Raw genomic sequence first — 17529 nt, forward strand, 5'->3', positions numbered from 1 at the left:
CACACAAGAGCTTTTGGCTAGGTATTTCACCTCCTGGCTGTCTCCAAGAGGACTCACCACAGAACTGTTGGCATCAGGAAGGAACTGCCCAAATTCCGAGAGCAGATCCTCCTGGTTCTTGAAGAGACGAGCCACCTGGGCGTACACCTCCTGCTCTGTCAAAGCTGGTGTGTAGTTCCCTCCTGCCTCCTTGGCATTACGCTGCTCTTTCTGTCACAGGAAGGAAGAGAAGGGTCAGAATAAAAGACACACTAACTATTTAAGTGACAAAGAAGCAAGTCAAAACCTTGGTGATACAGAGATCTCAGCATCTCAGCTCGCTGGCCAACGTGAATCACAGAATCATCAAGGTTGGAAAAGACCTTCAAGATCATCAGGTTCCACTGTCCATCCTACAGCCCCTAACCACTAAGCCATCTCCTGAGACATCACTTTCACCCATTTTTTGAACACCTCCCTGGGCAGCCTGTTCCAAGGCCTCACCACTCTTTCTGGGAAGAAATTTTTCCTAATATCCAATCAGAACCTCCCCTGGTACAACTTGACCCCAATTCCTCTTGTCCTACTGCTAGTCATTAGGGAGAGGAAGCCAACAGCTGCCTCACTACAACCTCCTTTCAGGGAGCTGTAGAGGGCAATGAGGTCTCCCCCTCAGCCTCTTCTCCAGGAAGACCCAAAAGCCAGTCTTGGACAGACACATTCCTGTCCCCACAGCCAAGGAAGTGAAATAACCACACCTACACTCAAACCTGCCTCATTAACACTCACCTGGTACGTATGGAGGATCTCCAGAAAGGCTTTGTAGATGTCTGGCTGGCCCTGGAACCGATTCTTGATCTTGTTGACATAGTTGATGGCATGATTAAACTCAACAGGCTGATTGTTCTGCAGGGATGGGGTGGTTCCCAGGGAGATTGTCACGGGCGTGTGAGGTTGGACCGGTGGCGAGCGTGGAGATGCATACGGTGGAATCGGGGGAGTTTGCTGGCTGGTGGGAGTATGTGCCTGCAGCTGTGATGGCTGGGAGGAAAAGAAGCCAACTTAGAAACTAGCAGAATCCTTTCTCCTTGGAATTAAGGCATTTTTATTCCACACATGGACCATATGCAGACAAAACAACCCAGCATCTAACTGTATCTGATGCCAAAGGTGGAATGACGTGGGTTCAGAAGAGGTACCTCTGAGCTGGAATATCACAACTGGATGAAATCTCCTGCTGTCACATCCAGTTAAACAAGCTCTTCCCACATACAGGCCCTGGACTACACTTGCGGCACTTCCTTGACAGACTGGTCTTCATAAACTGCTACTAAACCATTATTCCCTTCACAGGTCTAGGGAATTTTAACAGTATCTGTCATAAACTGAACATTTCCAAGTAGCTGTGCAAGCAGAAACTGCTGTTAAGAGTCAAAATTAAGAAGTACCATTTCACAGTCAGAGCTGAGTTGCACAAATCCAGGTAGACTAAGCAGAAGAAAACCAGGATCCAAAACAATGAAGAGATAAATATTTAGTGGGCCAGAAGAGACAACAATTCATCAGGAAGACCAAACACCCGGACCAGCCAGGCTGTTGCTATTGACAGCTGGTTTTCCTCCCCGATTGCTTTTGGCTGAAATCTGATAAGAGATACACACTATCTCAAACATTTAGCAGAGCCAAATGCAGAGGCACAGCTTGCTCCAGCTCTGCAAGTTACCTTGCCCCCAGTGAAGAATTCTGGGATGCATAAAGTAAGGCAACAACAAGGGAAATTTGGCATTTCTTTCAGTATAGAGACAAAAAAGCAAGCAGGTAAGGCTCTCAGTTTTCAATACTCTTAATAGACACCCTGAAACCTGAGACAGGCAAGTTGATTCTGGAACACCTTAACTTTGCAGTTTTCAGCTTTGCAAATCCTTGAGCACATTCTTCTTCACCGTTTCTAAACAGGAGATTGCACCAGTGTTTGTCTAGAGATCATCTTATTGCCACATTTTAAATCCTGCTGCTTTCAAACTGCCTATTCCTTCTTTGTTTTTCTTCCTTTTCCAGCCAATTAGCCAATTGTACAGTTCTGAGATTAACCCTTGAAACTTTGGGGATTCTTTCCCTCCCCAAGGCCCTCAAATCATTTTGAGGCTGAAATACAGAATATTTTACCTGGAATGATATCCCTGAATGCCTCATATAATCCTATTCTGTTTTCAAACACAAAAAATACCTCTGTTGGACAGGAGCTTCTGGATTAGATCTAAAGCTGAGAGTCAAACCCCTCCCTTAGTTATTGAAAGGTCTCAGTTTCAGGTACACAAACCAGTATCTAGAGGCAACATGGCACTTTTGATTTTGCCAACAAGTCCTGCACCCCCCACAGCTGCTGGCTGGACTAGATCAATCTTCACAACAGATGTCTGATCTGAAAAGAAGACTTAATGATGTGGCAGATTCTGCATTGCTCTAAGCAACCTCTTCCCAAGGCCCCAAGCATTTGGAGCCCCACACTACCTTCCACAGCAAGAGCAACACCTTTATCACTGCCTCTGTTTTACTGGGAATTTCCTGGGACATCAGTTATTTGGAGAGAATATACACAAGAGTCTGAGAAAATACACAGTGGGGAACTCAACACGGGCCCAGTGCTTTAACTGGGAAGCCCTTCCTGCAAAGTCAAATGCATTTCAGGGATCTTTTTCCTGGGGCTGCTGGATCACTCCCTGAATTACACATGGACACGTTACCAACTGCTCTAAGCAACTTTCAGTCCCCCACTGAAAGCAACAAGGCCTTTCCAAACCCTAAAGGTGTTCTACTTGGATTATTGTCAAACCAACTAGGACACACAGAATCACAGAATGGTTTGGGGTGGAAAGGATCTTAAAAGATCATCCAGTTCCAAACCCGTGCAGTGTTCCTCCTCCAGCAGTGAACGATCATCACAGAATTGTTTGGGTTGAAAGGGACCTTCAAGATCATCCAGATCCAACCCTCCTGCATGGGCAGGGACACCTCCCACCAGCCCAGGTTGCTCCAAGCCCCGTCCAACCTGCCCTTCAACACTGCCAGGGATGGGGCAGCCACAGCTTCCCTGGGCAACCTGGGCCAGGCTCTCACCACCCTCACACTCCAGAATTCCCTCCTCATGTCCAACCTCAATCTCCCTCTTCCAGTTTTCATCCCTCCCCCCTTGTCCTCTCCCTCCCTGCCCTTGTCCCAAGCCCCTCCCCAGCTTTCCTGGAGCCCCTTCAGGCACTGGAAGGTGCTCTAAGGTCTCCCCAAGAACATCTTGGAAGTTTGAGACGGAAAAACTAACCCAGAAGCAAAACAGACGCGGGCTGGCCAATACTGTGAAAAAGCAGTGTGGAAATGCCCTTTTCTCCCTCTAGCTCCACAGCAGAGGCAGCAGGACCCCAGCGTGGTCAGTGTCAGGCACCCCAAGGCTCTCACCTTGCTGATTTTGGCAGGCGGTGGCTGCGGGGCTGGCTGTGCTGGTGTGGGGGTGGATTGTGCCGACGGCTGCGAGGGATGCTGCGGCTGGGGCTGCGGCTGGGGCTGCAGGCCGTGCGTGGGGATCTGGTGGACCTGCCCTGGGGTGGTCACGTTCACCATATCATTGGTCTGCACCTCGATCTTGTAACCAGGTGGCAAGAAGGTGTTAAAACCCATGATCAAGTCCGGGTGACCCTTGAAGAGCTGTGATACGCGGCTGATCACTCCCGGAGTGTCAATGCTGGGGAAGGAAGAAGACCCGAGTGTCACGAAGCTGGCAGCAACACACCAAGGTCTCCACACAACAACATTCCCTTTGATTTATTTACCAAAGCAAAACCGATTCCTATAAACACCCTACTTGACTGAAGGATGACATGAGCATCATCTGATTAGCCTAGACAGCATTTTTATATCTGTGACCATTATTAACGGGCAGACGACCAAGGAATCAACCATTGAGGCTGAACTTGTGGACTCCCACTCCAAGGGGAGATGATGGATAAAGGAAAGAAAGCACACAACTCTTTTACACTACTGCTTGTCCTGCACACAGCAGGACAAGAGTTTAGCTCCAGCTCTGTGCTCCTATGCCCACAAACACTCTTTCTAACCTGGAGGGAAGAAGCAAAAGGCAGCTGGTTACCTTTGAGATTTAAATTCCTTCATAATATCCAAGAAGTCATTGTAGACCTGTGGCTGGCTACCAAACTGCAGCTTCACCTGGTCAAGATAAGACAATGCATCCTCCACCTAGAGACAGAAAGGACAGGTTATATCAGCACAGGAGATCTGCTTTCACCTCCCATTGTTCTGCAAAACACACATGATTTGAAAACACAGCTGTTAGCCCTGAGTCTGGGCAGGGAATTAAGGAGCAAAAATAAAAGGTCATGAGCCTGGTTAGTGTACTATCAAGCACCATTTGAATAAGAGATACTCACTCCCCAATCCTGGCTCACAAGACAAAACTGTACCAAAAAGAAACAAAAAGGGGAAAAAACACAAACAAAACACAACAACACAACACGGATCAGAATTGCTGGGAGAAAAAAACCCAACAACCCAACCCGACATACTCCAAATTTACACTCACTGAAGTGATTGCTAGGATAAACAGAACTAGACTTGAGGATTTTTCCTGCATTCATGTGTGGAAATTATGATGGAAGTCTAAGAATAAGCAGAAAGTGGAAATGACATCCTGAGTGCAGTAGATGGCTGCCAGGTACACGCTTGCACTTTTTCCAAAAAGCCAGACATTTCAGTTCAAACCTAGAAGGATTTTGAAAATGGCAACTGTGGGTGGCTAATTGCTTGACACCTCCACCACCAAGAAGCTGATGAACTGTTCGTGTACCCACATCCAATTTTCAGAGGCACTAAAAGAACAGTCACAGCCTAAAGCAGGAGTTCGGGGTCCCTGTTGCCCCAGGAGCTTTGGCACAAGCTCAGCTGCTGCCAGAGCTGCATGTGGGACCTCTCTTTCCTCTGGAATTGAACAGGAAAGGAAGGAAGGCTACCATGTCTGGTCCCCACCTCACATCAGAGGAGGATGTGCCATCATTTTGCTGGGAGAAAGGACCAGCCAGTTGGAAACTGTTTCCAGAGGTCTCCAGAAATGAAGTGTCCTACCTCCAGCAAAAGAAAAGGGCCTCTCGCCCAACGAGGCAGGAGGTTCCACCAAAACTGGAAGAGATTTGGACTGTACTTGGAAGAGACTAACAAACAGGCATCAACTAATACTTGTGTGCCTGCTTGCTAGAGCTGAACCAAATGTAGCTGCTTACAGGGGTTACTTTTGGTGGACTTTTCTCTTTTTTAAAGGGTTTTACAGCACATCATCTGAGAATAGAGCCTTCCTTGCCCCCAAATTACTCCCACACAACCACCCACATAAGCCATGTGTTCAGAAAAGCACCACATGTTTAGGTCATTTAACCCATTCCTATGAATGCTTTGATCAATACTTCTCCTTTTCCCTTCTTGCCCAAATATTTTCCTAGCAAGACTGTTTTTTTAATGATGGTATCTACAATGAGAGGGTTTCAGCAGCAAGTCCCTTTCTGCACTCCACAGCCTTCCAGGGACCTAAGAGAGCTTTCAGGAGGCCACCAGATTTCAGCAGCAAGTCCCTTTCTGCACTCCACAGCCTTCCAGGGACCTAAGAGAGCTTTCAGGAGGCCACCAGATTTCAGCAGCAAGTCCCTTTCTGTACTCAACAACCTTCCAGGGAGCTAAGAGAGCTTTCAGGAGGCCACCAGATGCAAGCAGCAAGTCCCTTTCTGCACTCAACAACCTTCCAGGGAGCTAAGAGAGCTTTCAGGAGTCCACCAAATTTCAGCAGCAAGTCCCCTTCTGCACTCCACAGCCTTCCAGGGACCTAAGAGAGCTTTCAGGAGGCCACCAGATTTCAGCAGCAAGTCCCCTTCTGCACTCCACAGCCTTCCAGGGACCTAAGAGAGCTTTCAGGAGGCCACCAGATTCCAGCAGCAAGTCCCTTTCTGCACTCAAGAACCTTCCAGGGAGCTAAGAGAGCTTTCAGGAGGCCACCAGATGCAAGCAGCAAGTCCCTTTCTGCACTCCACAGCCTTCCAGGGACCTAAGAGAGCTTTCAGGAGGCCACTAGATTTCAGCAGCAAGTCCCTTTCTGCACTCAACAACCTTCCAGGGAGCTATGAGAGCTTTTGGGTGGCCACCAGCTGGCTTTGCAGGGAGGTCTCCCCTACACCCTGACTAGAAGGCGACCCCTGGAAGCCCCAGAACTGAAGCAGAGGCCGGTTGACTGGAGGAGGGGAGGCTGGGTGTTACCTTGAGCCTCTGGAACTGCTGCTGCCCCTGCACGGGCACGGCGGGCGGCGCGGGGTGCGTGTGGCTGGGCACCACCTGGCTCCCGTGGGGCTGCACCGGCGCCGGGTGGTGGTGACCGCCGTGCACGGCGGCGATGGCAGGGCCGTGGCTGCCCGAGCTCTGTGGCACGGCTGACACCTGGAGAGGGAAAAGGGCAGGCAGGTCAACAGCTCTGCTCCCCGGCAGGCACGGGGCAAGAGGTACCTTCCCCAGCCCGGGGACACACGTAGCATTTCAAGGAAGCGGAAGGCAGGAGGTGCTGACAGCCTTGGGTAAAAATATACCTCGTGGTTCCTTCCACAATCAGCCAGGGAGGCCTAGAAATCATAGAATCAGAGAACTGTTCAGGTTGGAAAAGCCCCTTGGGATCACAGAGTCCAACCATCATCCCTACTCGACAAAGTTCTCCCCTAAACCCTTAACCATCTCCACCAACACCACATCCAAACAACTCCTAAACACATCCAGGGATGGCGACTCCACCACCTTCCTGGGCAGCCTGTTCCAGTGCCTCACCACTCTCTCTGTGAAGAAAGTTTTGAGACAACTCATCCTGTCCCCCAAACACAGGCACACATGGTACAAACACAGGTTCTCTCCAGCCTGGCTGCCTGCTCACTAACACTAACATAAAGACCTGCAAAAGGGGCATCAAATGGGATGGCTAGTCTGACAAAGTTCCCCCTTTCTGCTAGGACATTTCTGTGTCACAAGCAATGATCTGAAGGACTGATTCTTTACAAGCTTCTTACACTCAGCTGGGGTACTGAAAATCCAATTGTGGCTCACTGGCATCAGCAGACAAGGGGGGAAATTCAGCTTGGTACCTCCCCCAGAAAAACAGAAGAAGGAAGCATGGACTTTTCAGGTCTCCTTCAACATGAAACCAGGAAAACTTCAATTTGGAAAATCCATTAAAAGAGCCTTTTTTTTTTTCCTTCATAGTAAATGACTTTTCATTTTACACAAACTTCAAGTCTTCCATCCAAGCCTCTTTTAGATGAGATGCACTTTCTAATATCCTTCTCATGAACAAGAAACAAACTGCCTGCTGGTCCATCCAAGTTCTGTTTAGGAAGGACTGCCAGCACAAACACACTGTCTCCCTCCCAGTCCCTGCCAGTGTCTGCCTGCAGGCTCCTCAGCTCTGTGGCTGCCACTATCTGTGTGAACAACCCTTCTGCAGAAGGAAGGAAGAAACTGGCTGTTCCTCTAAGCACTAGAGGAGCTCACCAGCAACACAAGCGTGGAAGACACAACGTGCCAGAAACAGGGAAAGGACAAGAAACACAGGAACAGCCTCTCCCTGCTTTTTCACTAGGAGGTCTCTCCAGTGCACTCCTAAAGTATATTTTTCTCTCTCCTCAGCTGACGGCTCCTTGTAAAGGAGGAGAGAGGAAGGAGTGTCATTAATGATCCTGGCTGGGGTAAATGCTTTCTGACACATTTCCATTCTTCTGAAAGTCTTCAGCCTAAATGCTGATCTGAGCAGATTGACCAGAGAAGCTGTGGCTGCCCCATCCCTGGCAGTGTTGAAGGGCAGGTTGGATGGGGCTTGGAGCAACCTGGGCTGGTGGGAGGTGCCCCTGCCCATGCAGGGGGTTGGACTGGATGGTCTCTAAGGTTCCTTCCAACCCAAACCATTCTATGATTCTATGATCCAGTGTGTTAAGCGTAAGATCACCCAAGATATCATACACCTGTGATAGAGCAACCATAAGATCAAACCTCTTCCAGATGAAAGCAAGAAAAATTGAGAAAAAGGCCCTGCACACACCTCCCTGTAAGATTCATGACCCAAGAGAGTCATTAAAGAATCACGTTCACAAAACCCAAGTCCCACCACATTTGTTGAGGTGGCTCGGAGCAGGAGCGAAGCCAACAGCCCCGCTGCAGGGGAGGGAGGAGCAGACTCACCTGGTAGCTGGGAGTGACAGAGTACTGGATGCCCGTGGCAGACTGCATGGTCTCTGACACTGCCTCATACACCGGGGGGGCCGGGGCGAGGACACGGTGCTGGTGTGGGAAGGGCTCAGTGCTGGGGAGACGTCTCTGCTGCGACGCGTACACGGGTGACTCCTGCTCATCCAATCGCCGCTTCATGCTGAACTCATGCTCGGGAGGCACCACGAAACCTGGGGAAAAACAGCCCCGTTTAGCCAAGCTCCATGGGGGCCAAGCTCACCCAGAGCAGGGGTGGGTAAGTTTCTGTCTCTTCCTGTAGGATCTCGAGATGGCAAAGTGGCACTGAGCTTCGGGTTTCTGGCAGGGTAAGAGGCCACCGTGTTTTATCGAAGCGAAAGAACAAAGCAGCCCTATTGTTGGAAAGAAAACACTCTGCTTAAAAGTTAATGATCTCTTGAGTCTCACTTGGAAGGACAGTGCTGGCACGGGCATCTGAGGAGCACGTGCAGACCGTGAGCCACGGACAGCTCATCGAATCATGGAATTGTCAAAATTGGAGGGGACCTCGAGATCATCCCGTCCAACTCCCCTGCTAAAGTAGGATTGCCTCAAGCACATTACTCATGGACTGCATCCAGGTGGGGCTTGAATATCTCCAGAGGAGATTCCACAACCCCCTAGGCAGCCTGTCCCAGGGCTCTGTCACCCTCCCCATAAAGAAGTTTTTCCTCATATTTAAATAGAACTTCCAGTGTTCCAGCTTATGCCTGTTGCTCCTTGTCCAGTTCTTCCCTGCAAGGGTAGTGAGACCCTGGCCCAGGTTGCCCAGGGAAGCTGTGGCTGCCCCATCCCTGGCAGTGTTGAAGGGCAGGTTGGATGGGGCTTGGAGCAACCTGGGCTGGTGGGAGATGTCCCTGCCCATGCAAGGGGTTGGAACTAGATGATCTTGAAGGTCCCTTCCAACCCAAACCAGCCTGGGATTCAATGATTTGAACACACTAGACCGAGGGAGGCTGCGTTAGCTACACACAGCCTAGACAAAGCTGCCTAGATTGGAAGCAGAAAGAACCCCCCTCCTGGACAGTGTAGGTGGGACATCAGCCAGCTGTGAGAGATGCTTCAAAAAACGTGGGAGGAAGGGGGAAAGAAGGAGGCAAAAAGCAGGATGCAGAGTCAGCTTTTGAAATCCCAGTCCCTGGCACCCTGCGTGCCTGCAGGGATGCAGCTCCCACACTCACTCTCCAGGACTTTTCTCTCCTACACATGGGCATGCTCCAGCCCTACCCCAAGTTGTCTTTATGCAACTTCATTTTCCTTCAAATCTGACAGGTCATTTTGCCACTGTCCCCCCCCCTCCTAAAAGCATCATGAATTCTTCACTCTGACTGAACTACTAAACGACTTTCTTCCTGCAAGCAGATCCCACCATGTGACAGTAACTGTCATCCTTGAGATGTTATCTACTGTTCATCAAACCACCAGATGCTCAAAAGCCTATGCAGGTGTTTGATGGACAGAGAGCAGAGTGAATCCACCCTCTTCTGCCTTTAACTCCTCAGAAGCTCTCCACAGCAAGTCCTTTTCAGTTCCAGTGCAGTTAAACACATTTGTTGCTAACACTCAGATCAACAAGAGGGAACAAAGTCCCCCCAGAATAACGGCACAACAGCCAACCACACCAAACCTCATCTACCAACTCAGGACAGCTCCTCCCAGCCTAAACCATCACTAACCACAGAACACAAAGATCATTCACCAACATCCCAAACATCAAAGATGTGATCAGGAACCGGCAGGACAGACGCTCAGAACAGATCAAGGTGGGCCTGGAAACCCAGGCTTTGTGCAACACAGTGTCCTCCCCTCCTCGTCCCTCCCTTCACTTGGAGGGGGCAGGACAAGAAAGATGACTTCATGTCTTTTTGAGGCTGCTCTTCAAGTTTAACCTCTCGGAACAGTCCCTTATCAGGTCCCCAAAGCAGTGAGCAGGTAGAAGACAGCTGGCAGGGGAGGACTCCTCACCCCAAGGACAGAACTTGCTCACTGGATCTTCTCCACAAGTTACAAATCCCAAGCAGGTCTGACCTCCAGTGTGCACTCTGAAAGCACAGGAGCACATTCCAAGAGCTCATTGTGTTAATGGTGCCTGTGGTGGTTCCTCCCATTCAGTTGGGCTCTGCTGACAAATAAAAAAATCTCAGCAGGTTCCCTTGGAGCTACTCCCCTCGAGCACAGCCTGCTTCCAGCTTTCTGAAAACCTACAGCTTGATGCTAATAGGGCTGGGACCAAACTGAGCCCAGCTGGCCAAGCACCACCAGCAGAGCCAGCCAGGATTCTGCACGACAACGGCCAAGTGTGCAAGTAAAGTCGGGGCTAAGCTTTGGTGGCACCTATTGATCAACCACTCAACAACCTGGGACACCTTTTGCCCTAAACATGGGTACCCTGGAAAGCCCTTACCCTGGCTCTCGATCTCCCAGGCTGGTGTGGCCCTTCACCTTTCCACTGTGCATCAGCTTTCCTGCCCTATGTTGATGCAAGGGCAGGAGCAGCTCTGCTCTGGAGCCAGGCTGGGAGAGTTGGGGTGTTCTGCCTGGAGAAGAGAAGGCTCCAGGGAGACCTTAGAGCACCTTCCAGTGCCTGAAGGGGCTCCAGGAAAGCTGGGGAGGGGCTTGGGACAAGGGCAGGGAGGGAGAGGACAAGGGGGAAGGGATGAAAACTGGAAGAGGGAGATTGAGGTGAGACATGAGGAGGGAATTCTGGAGTGTGAGGGTGGTGAGACCCTGGCCCAGGTTGCCCAGGGAAGCTGTGGCTGCCCCATCCCTGGCAGTGTTGAAGGGCAGGTTGGATGGGGCTTGGAGCAACCTGGGCTGCTGGGAGGTGTCCCCGCCCATGCAGGGGGGTTGGATCTAGATGATCTTTAAGGTCCCTTCCAACTCAAACCATTCTAGGATTGCCTAGAGCAGCAACCAAGCGCTGCTGATTTGCAGACGCTTTCCAGCAACACCCCCCACCAAAACAAAAATTCCAACGTGATTTGCTCTGAAGAAATGAAATGGCTCCACCAGGCTGAACACCCTGTCTGTGACCAGCTGTGTGCACATGCACACGTGGGGTGTGTGTGTGTTGGGGTGGCTGTGCAGTGCCCCAGCCTCGTGTCTCACCTCCCCAAGCAACACTCCCCGCTTGTCACTGCGAGTGGACTAATCAACCTTTAGCAGAGGCTGTTTGAGGACAGAAGATGGCTAGAAGACTCATGGGCCCTTATGAGGATTAAAATGCCACCTTAGGCTGATTGGAAAGCCTTGTCCCCACGGAGCCACCAAGCACCTCAACCCTGTGAGGCCATGGGAACTGTGGAAGCACTGAGGGCACAACACCACACTCACACCAGCAGCCTGAACATCAGGTTTAGAAGCTCCTGATTCTCCCAGACCAAGTGAACAACCCTCCAGAAACCTAGTCTGCTGGATGGTTGATATTAAAGCTTCTGTTTAGTGAAAATTAAAGCTGTTGCAAGTTCTTCCTCCGCCTGAATCAGGTCCTGCTGATCTTGACATGGCATCTTCCAAGGATCTTCCCCATTCAAAAACAGGAGAGATCTGTGGTGCAGCAACAAGTCCTACCTCTCCTACAGCACTTCTGTTATATTGTCTTCTCAGAGAAGACACAGTTCCTCCACCCCCTTATGGCCTCTGACTCTTAAGATTTAAAGCCCTCATTGAAATTGCATCACCTGTAATCTTAATTTGGGGGTGGAGGAAAAAAAAAAAAAAAGGCCCAAAAATACAGCAAGACTGAAAGCAAGTCACCAACTTCAGGTACTTTCCTTTGTTAAAAGCATTAACCTGAAGTGTGTGGGAAAGTTCAGCAATACCTGCAGAGTCCCACCCCGTGCAGTCCATGGAGAATGAATTAATCCCCTTTCCCCAGCATCCTTTCTACCCAAACTGTCGTTGAACTTCTACCCACAGAAGGAGGAAAAGTGTATTATTTTCTTTCTTTTCTGAGGTTTTTAGCATTCCCCTTCCCAGGGAAGAGACACTGTGTAGGGAAACACCTCTGAGCTTCCCACCTGTGCCACCTCCCAGCTCAGTGCTACAGGTAAGATGCATCAGGCAGACACACCACAAACTCACTCAGGGTCCTCAGCTGATCAAGCAAGCAAGAAAGGAACGTTTCAAAAGGTACATTGCATCTCAGGAACAGCAGCAGGTTTATGTGATCCTACCCCACCAAGCCCTGCAGAGGATTCCCCCATCCATCTGCCTCGAGTTAGCCAGCGGGGCCGATAAAGACAAGTGGAGCACATCCCTTCCCTGCTGGTGCCATCAGGGAGAGGAGAGGAACAGCAGCACTGGCACAGGGAGAGGGGACAAAGCAGGGACAAGGCTGGATCCAGCTGGCAGGGCACTGCACGGCTCCCTCCTCACACCAGCTCCCCTCCTGCCTGCTCCCTCCTCGGCAGGAGACACGGAGCCAAGAGAGTCTGAGCACCCTCCTCTTCCCTTGCAAAATCCCCTCTCCCGTGGCAGTTCCACTCCTCAGGTTTTTAACATAGAAAAGCCCCCCAAATCTCCATTTTTTTAATGCTGGGGTTTCCCAACGGACGAGCAGGGTCTCCTGGCATTAGAGATCAGCTGTTGAAGAGCTGCCAGGATCCAAGAAAAAGGCAAACAGAGAAGGGGAAGAAAGGGAATGGGAAGGTTGGGGGCCTCAGCACCTGCTGGAACCCCAACATGGCTCTGGATAAAGACCAGCTTCCCAAACAAGTTGTGGAAGTGCCACTAGGGAGGATTTCAGTCCCTGCTGAGCCAGGACCCTCCTGAAACAGGGCAGGGAGATCACACAGCTGCAGATGATGTTGCAGGGCCTTTTTAAACCCTTTCCTTTCGAGGGAGAAAGCACTCAAAACTCAGGAACAGCAAACTAAGTCTCAGCTACCTCTCCAGACCCCGGAGGTGCAGCTCTGACCCTGGAGCCATCACAGATGTCCCATGGGACAAGTTCCCTGCAGGATTTCAAGGCCGTGTATCACGGAGCCTGCTAGAAAGCAGCCAGCTCAGGTTCTGGCAGCACTGCTCTCTGCACACTAACCCAGCCACACAACTTCCAGAACATGACCCAGCTTGTTCAGCAACCACTGGTGTGTGTATATATATATATATATTTATTTTTATTTTGCAGGGTGTCACACAGCCTGGATCCCTCCCCTGTCCCATGGGAATAACTCCCTGGCCCCACTGCAGAAAGGAACACCCACCACCCCAGAGTCAGCCCAAAAGGAAATGAGAAGTACCCAAAAGCAAAAAAGGTGCTGGGAAAGCACTGCAGAAGCTTTCAGAGGAGCAGCTGGGAGAGTTTTTTGCAAGGTGGATTATACTTTTCTATTTTTTTTTTAATTAATATTATATTTTTTTTTTAAATGAAAAGGTGCTAAGACCCCACAGGAGCTGCAAAACATCCCCCCCAGGGTGCACTCCCTTCAACTAGGCTGAGCTGACAGTGAGATGACAGGACTCTCTTCCAGCTTGAACAGCCAGCAAAGCTTCCCAACGCTGGAGAAGAGCAATCTGGACAGAAAAGGATCCATAAATCCTGGAGCCCTCCATCATCTGCCTGCCAATTCCAAGGCCACGCTCCCAGCTCCCACATGTGCCAGGAGCCTGGGCTGGGGAGGAGATCATTCCCCCCTTCCCACCCTGCTTCCAAAAAGAGGAGGCTAAATCAGCCAGAGTTTGCCCAAACTTTCCCCAACGACTGCTGTTTTCTTGGGATCACACTGAAGCTTTTCACACAAACTCACACCCAGACCAGGTACCTTAACCAGGAGGAGGGGGGGGGTGGGGGTGGGAGGGATGAGGATGAAATCATTTGGGGTGAGGAAGCTTAGTTTCCTTTTACAAAGAGCAAAACTACTAACTGCACCCGGGGGCAGGGGAAGAAAAAACCCTAAAAAAAAGTGATTTTCTGGTCCTGGAACTCCAGCTGGGGCTGACACTGGGCTGCCAAGACACTCGGGTGGGATGAAGGGATTTTACAGGTGCTTGAAAAATCAGTGTATTCACATCAGGTGCCATTTTATTCAGCAGAACCAAGGGCACAATATTTCAGGACAGCACCTACCTCTTTGAAACTGCCTTTTAAAAATTTTTTTTCAATGATTACAAGAGGACTGAAGCACAGCCAGAGCTGGAGTGAAAAAAAGTTGGGCCTTTCCCACTGGTTTACTGTCCCCCACACCTTTTTTAGCACGAAAGGAGACAAGTTAGGAGAGGAAGTGGAGGGGTGAGGTGGTTTTTCGGCCACACTTGGGAGCACGGGAAGGGTTTGGAGGAGAGGACAGGGAGGCAAGGATGTCGCTGTTAAAAAGATTAACGGGTGCAAAAGGACGCAAGAGGTTTCCGCGGAGGGATCCAACAGGTCCTTACGGATCGCTGCGGTATTTTGGAGCCGAAAAGCTGCAATATCGGGGCTCTCCCAAGGCTCCGGGCTCCCGGAGAAGAAGGCGAATGAAACCGGACCCGATGAAGCGAGCAACAAAAACGCTACGAACGGCAACTTCTGCGGGACGCTGCGGCTGGGGGGGGCGGGGGGGACACACACAGACACACACAGACACACACCGGGGGGGACCCCGGGACCCCCCTCTCCCCCCAGCCGGGCGCCGTGCGGCCGGTGGCGGGGCCGTGTGCGGCGGGGGCGGGCGCTGCCGGGAGAGGGGGGGGGGGGGTGGGGGGGCGGTCCCGCCGCAGCCCGGGAGCGGCACCGGGCGGAGGGGAGGGGCGGGAGGAGGAGGTGCCCGCCTCGCAGCGCGCCCAAGCGCCCGCTCCGCCCGCCCATCCCGCCATGCCGGGGCACCCCCCGGCGGGGCGGGGCGGGGCTGGGGGCTGGGGGGGGGGGGGGCGGGGGGTGCAGCCACTCGAGAAGGCGGGGGGGGGCTCCCTGGGGAGTCGCGACCACCGGACGCCCTCCCCCCCCAACCCAAACCCCGTTCCTCACCGTTCCTCCCCCCCTCCCCTCACCTCCTCCGCCCCCCCCAAGCGAGCGCGGCACCGGCGCCAGGCCCCGCCCCCTACGGATCGCCGGAGGGGGCCGGCACCGGGCCCGGAGCCCTCTCTCTTCCCCCCCCCCCCCGTCCCTCACGTTCTCTTACCTCAAAGCGGGCCCTGGCAGCGGCCCAGGCTCCCTCAGGGATCGGCGGGGCCCTCCCGGGCGGGCGGCGGGGGCGGGCGAGGTGTCCCCGCACCCCTCCTCCCGAAGGGGGGGGGCGGCACCGGGGGTCCGGGTGGGGAAAGGGGAGGGGGGGGGGGGAGGGAGGGAGGGTGTCTCGGTGGGAGAAGAGGGAAGGGGGGGGAGGGTGGAAGATGGAGTAACCGTCTCTCGGCCGCCGCGGCGGAACGCTGCCCGCTTCTCTGTTCCCCGGGAAATCCCGCCCCTCCCCGCGCAGGGGGGGTGTCCCGGAGGCCGATTGGGCGCGCCGCACGCCCGTCAGCCTTTCGGCCAATCAGCGCTTTGATCCCGCCCACCTCCCCCGCCCCTATTGGCCGCGGCCCCCAGGAAGGGGATGTGGAAAGGAAGGGGAGGGGAGGGGGGGGGTGGAGGCGGGGGGTGTGGGGGGGGGGGGGGGGGGGGGGGGGAGCGACCGCCGAAGAAAAATGTCCGTATAAGCAGCGCGCCCCGCCTCCCGCGCCACCCGATTGGCTGAGCCCGAAAAGCGCCGGCCAATCAGCGGGCGGGCAGCCTGCCCGTCACGGCGGGGGGAAGCCCCGCCCACCAGACGGCGTTGGCCACGCCCCCCCCGCCGCGGGCCGAGGCCACGCCCCCTCCCTCTCGGGGGAGCCCTTTTGTGGGATGTTTACATCGCCGCCTCCCCCCCCTCTTTTAACACCCACCGGGCCCCCCCCGCCATCGTCGACCCTGCCGAACGGCGGCGGGGGAGGGGGGGGGGCGGGGTCGACGATGTGGGGGGGAGGGTCCTGAGATGGAAGAGGGGAGGGGGGGGGGAGAGCGGCGGCGCTGCCTTTTGTCCCCGACCCCTTTACTTCCGGGATGGCAGCGCCCCACGTGGGACACACACACACTGAGGGAGGGGAGGGGGGGGGGGAGAGACCGCCGCGCCGGCCACGCCCCCCCACGCTCCCATTGGCTGCGAGGCGGAGGCCACGCCCCTCCCTCCGCAGACTCCCCTCCCCGCCGGCGTCGCGCGCTTCCCGCCGTTGCGGCGCGCGGGTCGCTCCTTCCCTCAGGAGCCGGGATTTCCCGCCCCCCCGCCTCCCTCCCTTTTCCTTTTTATCCCGTTAAATCGCGTTCCCAAAAAGCTTCACACCCTCCAGGCGAGGAGACCCCACTGGGGAAAACTCCCCCGGCCCCTCAAACCCGAGCTGCACGCAGAGAGCGGGGTGGGAGGGGGGGGCAGCGGCTGCGGGTTTTAATTCCTTTTCAGTCATTTTTTGGCTTCTTGTTTTCCTCCCCCCGCGGTTTCTTGGCTTCCCCTCTGCTGCGAGAACAAGGGGGCAAGGCTGCAGGAGCCAGCCCTGGGCTTCGCTTCAGCCGGAGCGTGCTCAAGGGGTGAACATACTCAACACCCCCCCCCCCAGGCTCTAAACCTCTGCTAAAAGACATTATTTCCAGCAGCTTGGCTCCCGACCTCTTGTGTTTTGGATGCTTTCCAGCTCCTTTTGCGTTTCTCAGCTCCAGCCCCCCCCTCAAGGTCTCACCCCCAGGAGGCCAGGACACGCAGGCACAGCAAGAGGAGGATCTCACCCCTCTTTGCCTGGGCTTAGCTCCCAAAAGGTCCCTGGCCTGGGATGTTTCCACCTGCTCAGGGCTGCTGTGCCCCCCGGGATGGAGCCCGAGCCCGGGAAGCTGGCGGCAGGGAAGCGGCAGGGCTGAGAGACAAAGTGCTGTAGATCCAGGCTGTTTCCCAAACGCGCTGGGCAAATCATGGGCGCTAAAAAGTGATGGGAACGAGCGAGGCAGCCAAGAAACCCGGAACGCCAAAGGAGACAGGTGGACACGGGCCTGGCCTTGCCACGTTGGGGTTTCCCTGCCCTGGCTTTTATCTCCCAGCCTCCGCCAAGCGCTTTGGATCTCACCCCTGAGCTCGTTTCATCCCAGGATCTCCCCGCTGTGAATGTCGCCGATGGGGACTGATCCCCCCCCCACACCCCGTCCCTCCAAGCCCTGCCTTGGTCTTTCAGGCTCCAGCTGAGCAAACACAGATGCTGCTCTTCCCTCTCACCCAGGAGCCAGGCAGGCCGGCTGCCCTGCTCTGGGACACATCCTCTCCCCTTGCCCCA

The 17529-nt window shown here is 53.6% G+C and overlaps 1 protein-coding gene across 1 annotated transcript in view; it reads right to left on the reverse strand.

Annotated features, from left to right (window-relative positions):
• The window catches only part of SIN3A (SIN3 transcription regulator family member A), a 33164-nt gene extending 17651 nt beyond the window's left edge, over positions 1-15513 (reverse strand). Inside the window, exons 1-7 of the mRNA XM_051628501.1 lie at positions 15384-15513; positions 8239-8456; positions 6283-6459; positions 4118-4224; positions 3430-3712; positions 769-1020; positions 58-210 (exon numbers count right to left, since the gene is read on the reverse strand). Of these exons, the coding sequence (XP_051484461.1) occupies positions 58-210; positions 769-1020; positions 3430-3712; positions 4118-4224; positions 6283-6459; positions 8239-8424 (1158 nt within the window). The 5' untranslated portion in view covers positions 8425-8456; positions 15384-15513. The remainder of the gene's footprint in view (positions 1-57; positions 211-768; positions 1021-3429; positions 3713-4117; positions 4225-6282; positions 6460-8238; positions 8457-15383) is intronic.
• Between the last annotated feature and the right edge of the window lie 2016 nt (positions 15514-17529).

Source organism: Apus apus, chromosome 10, assembly GCF_020740795.1.
Source record: "Apus apus isolate bApuApu2 chromosome 10, bApuApu2.pri.cur, whole genome shotgun sequence".
Classification (NCBI taxonomy): Eukaryota; Metazoa; Chordata; class Aves; order Apodiformes; family Apodidae; genus Apus; species Apus apus.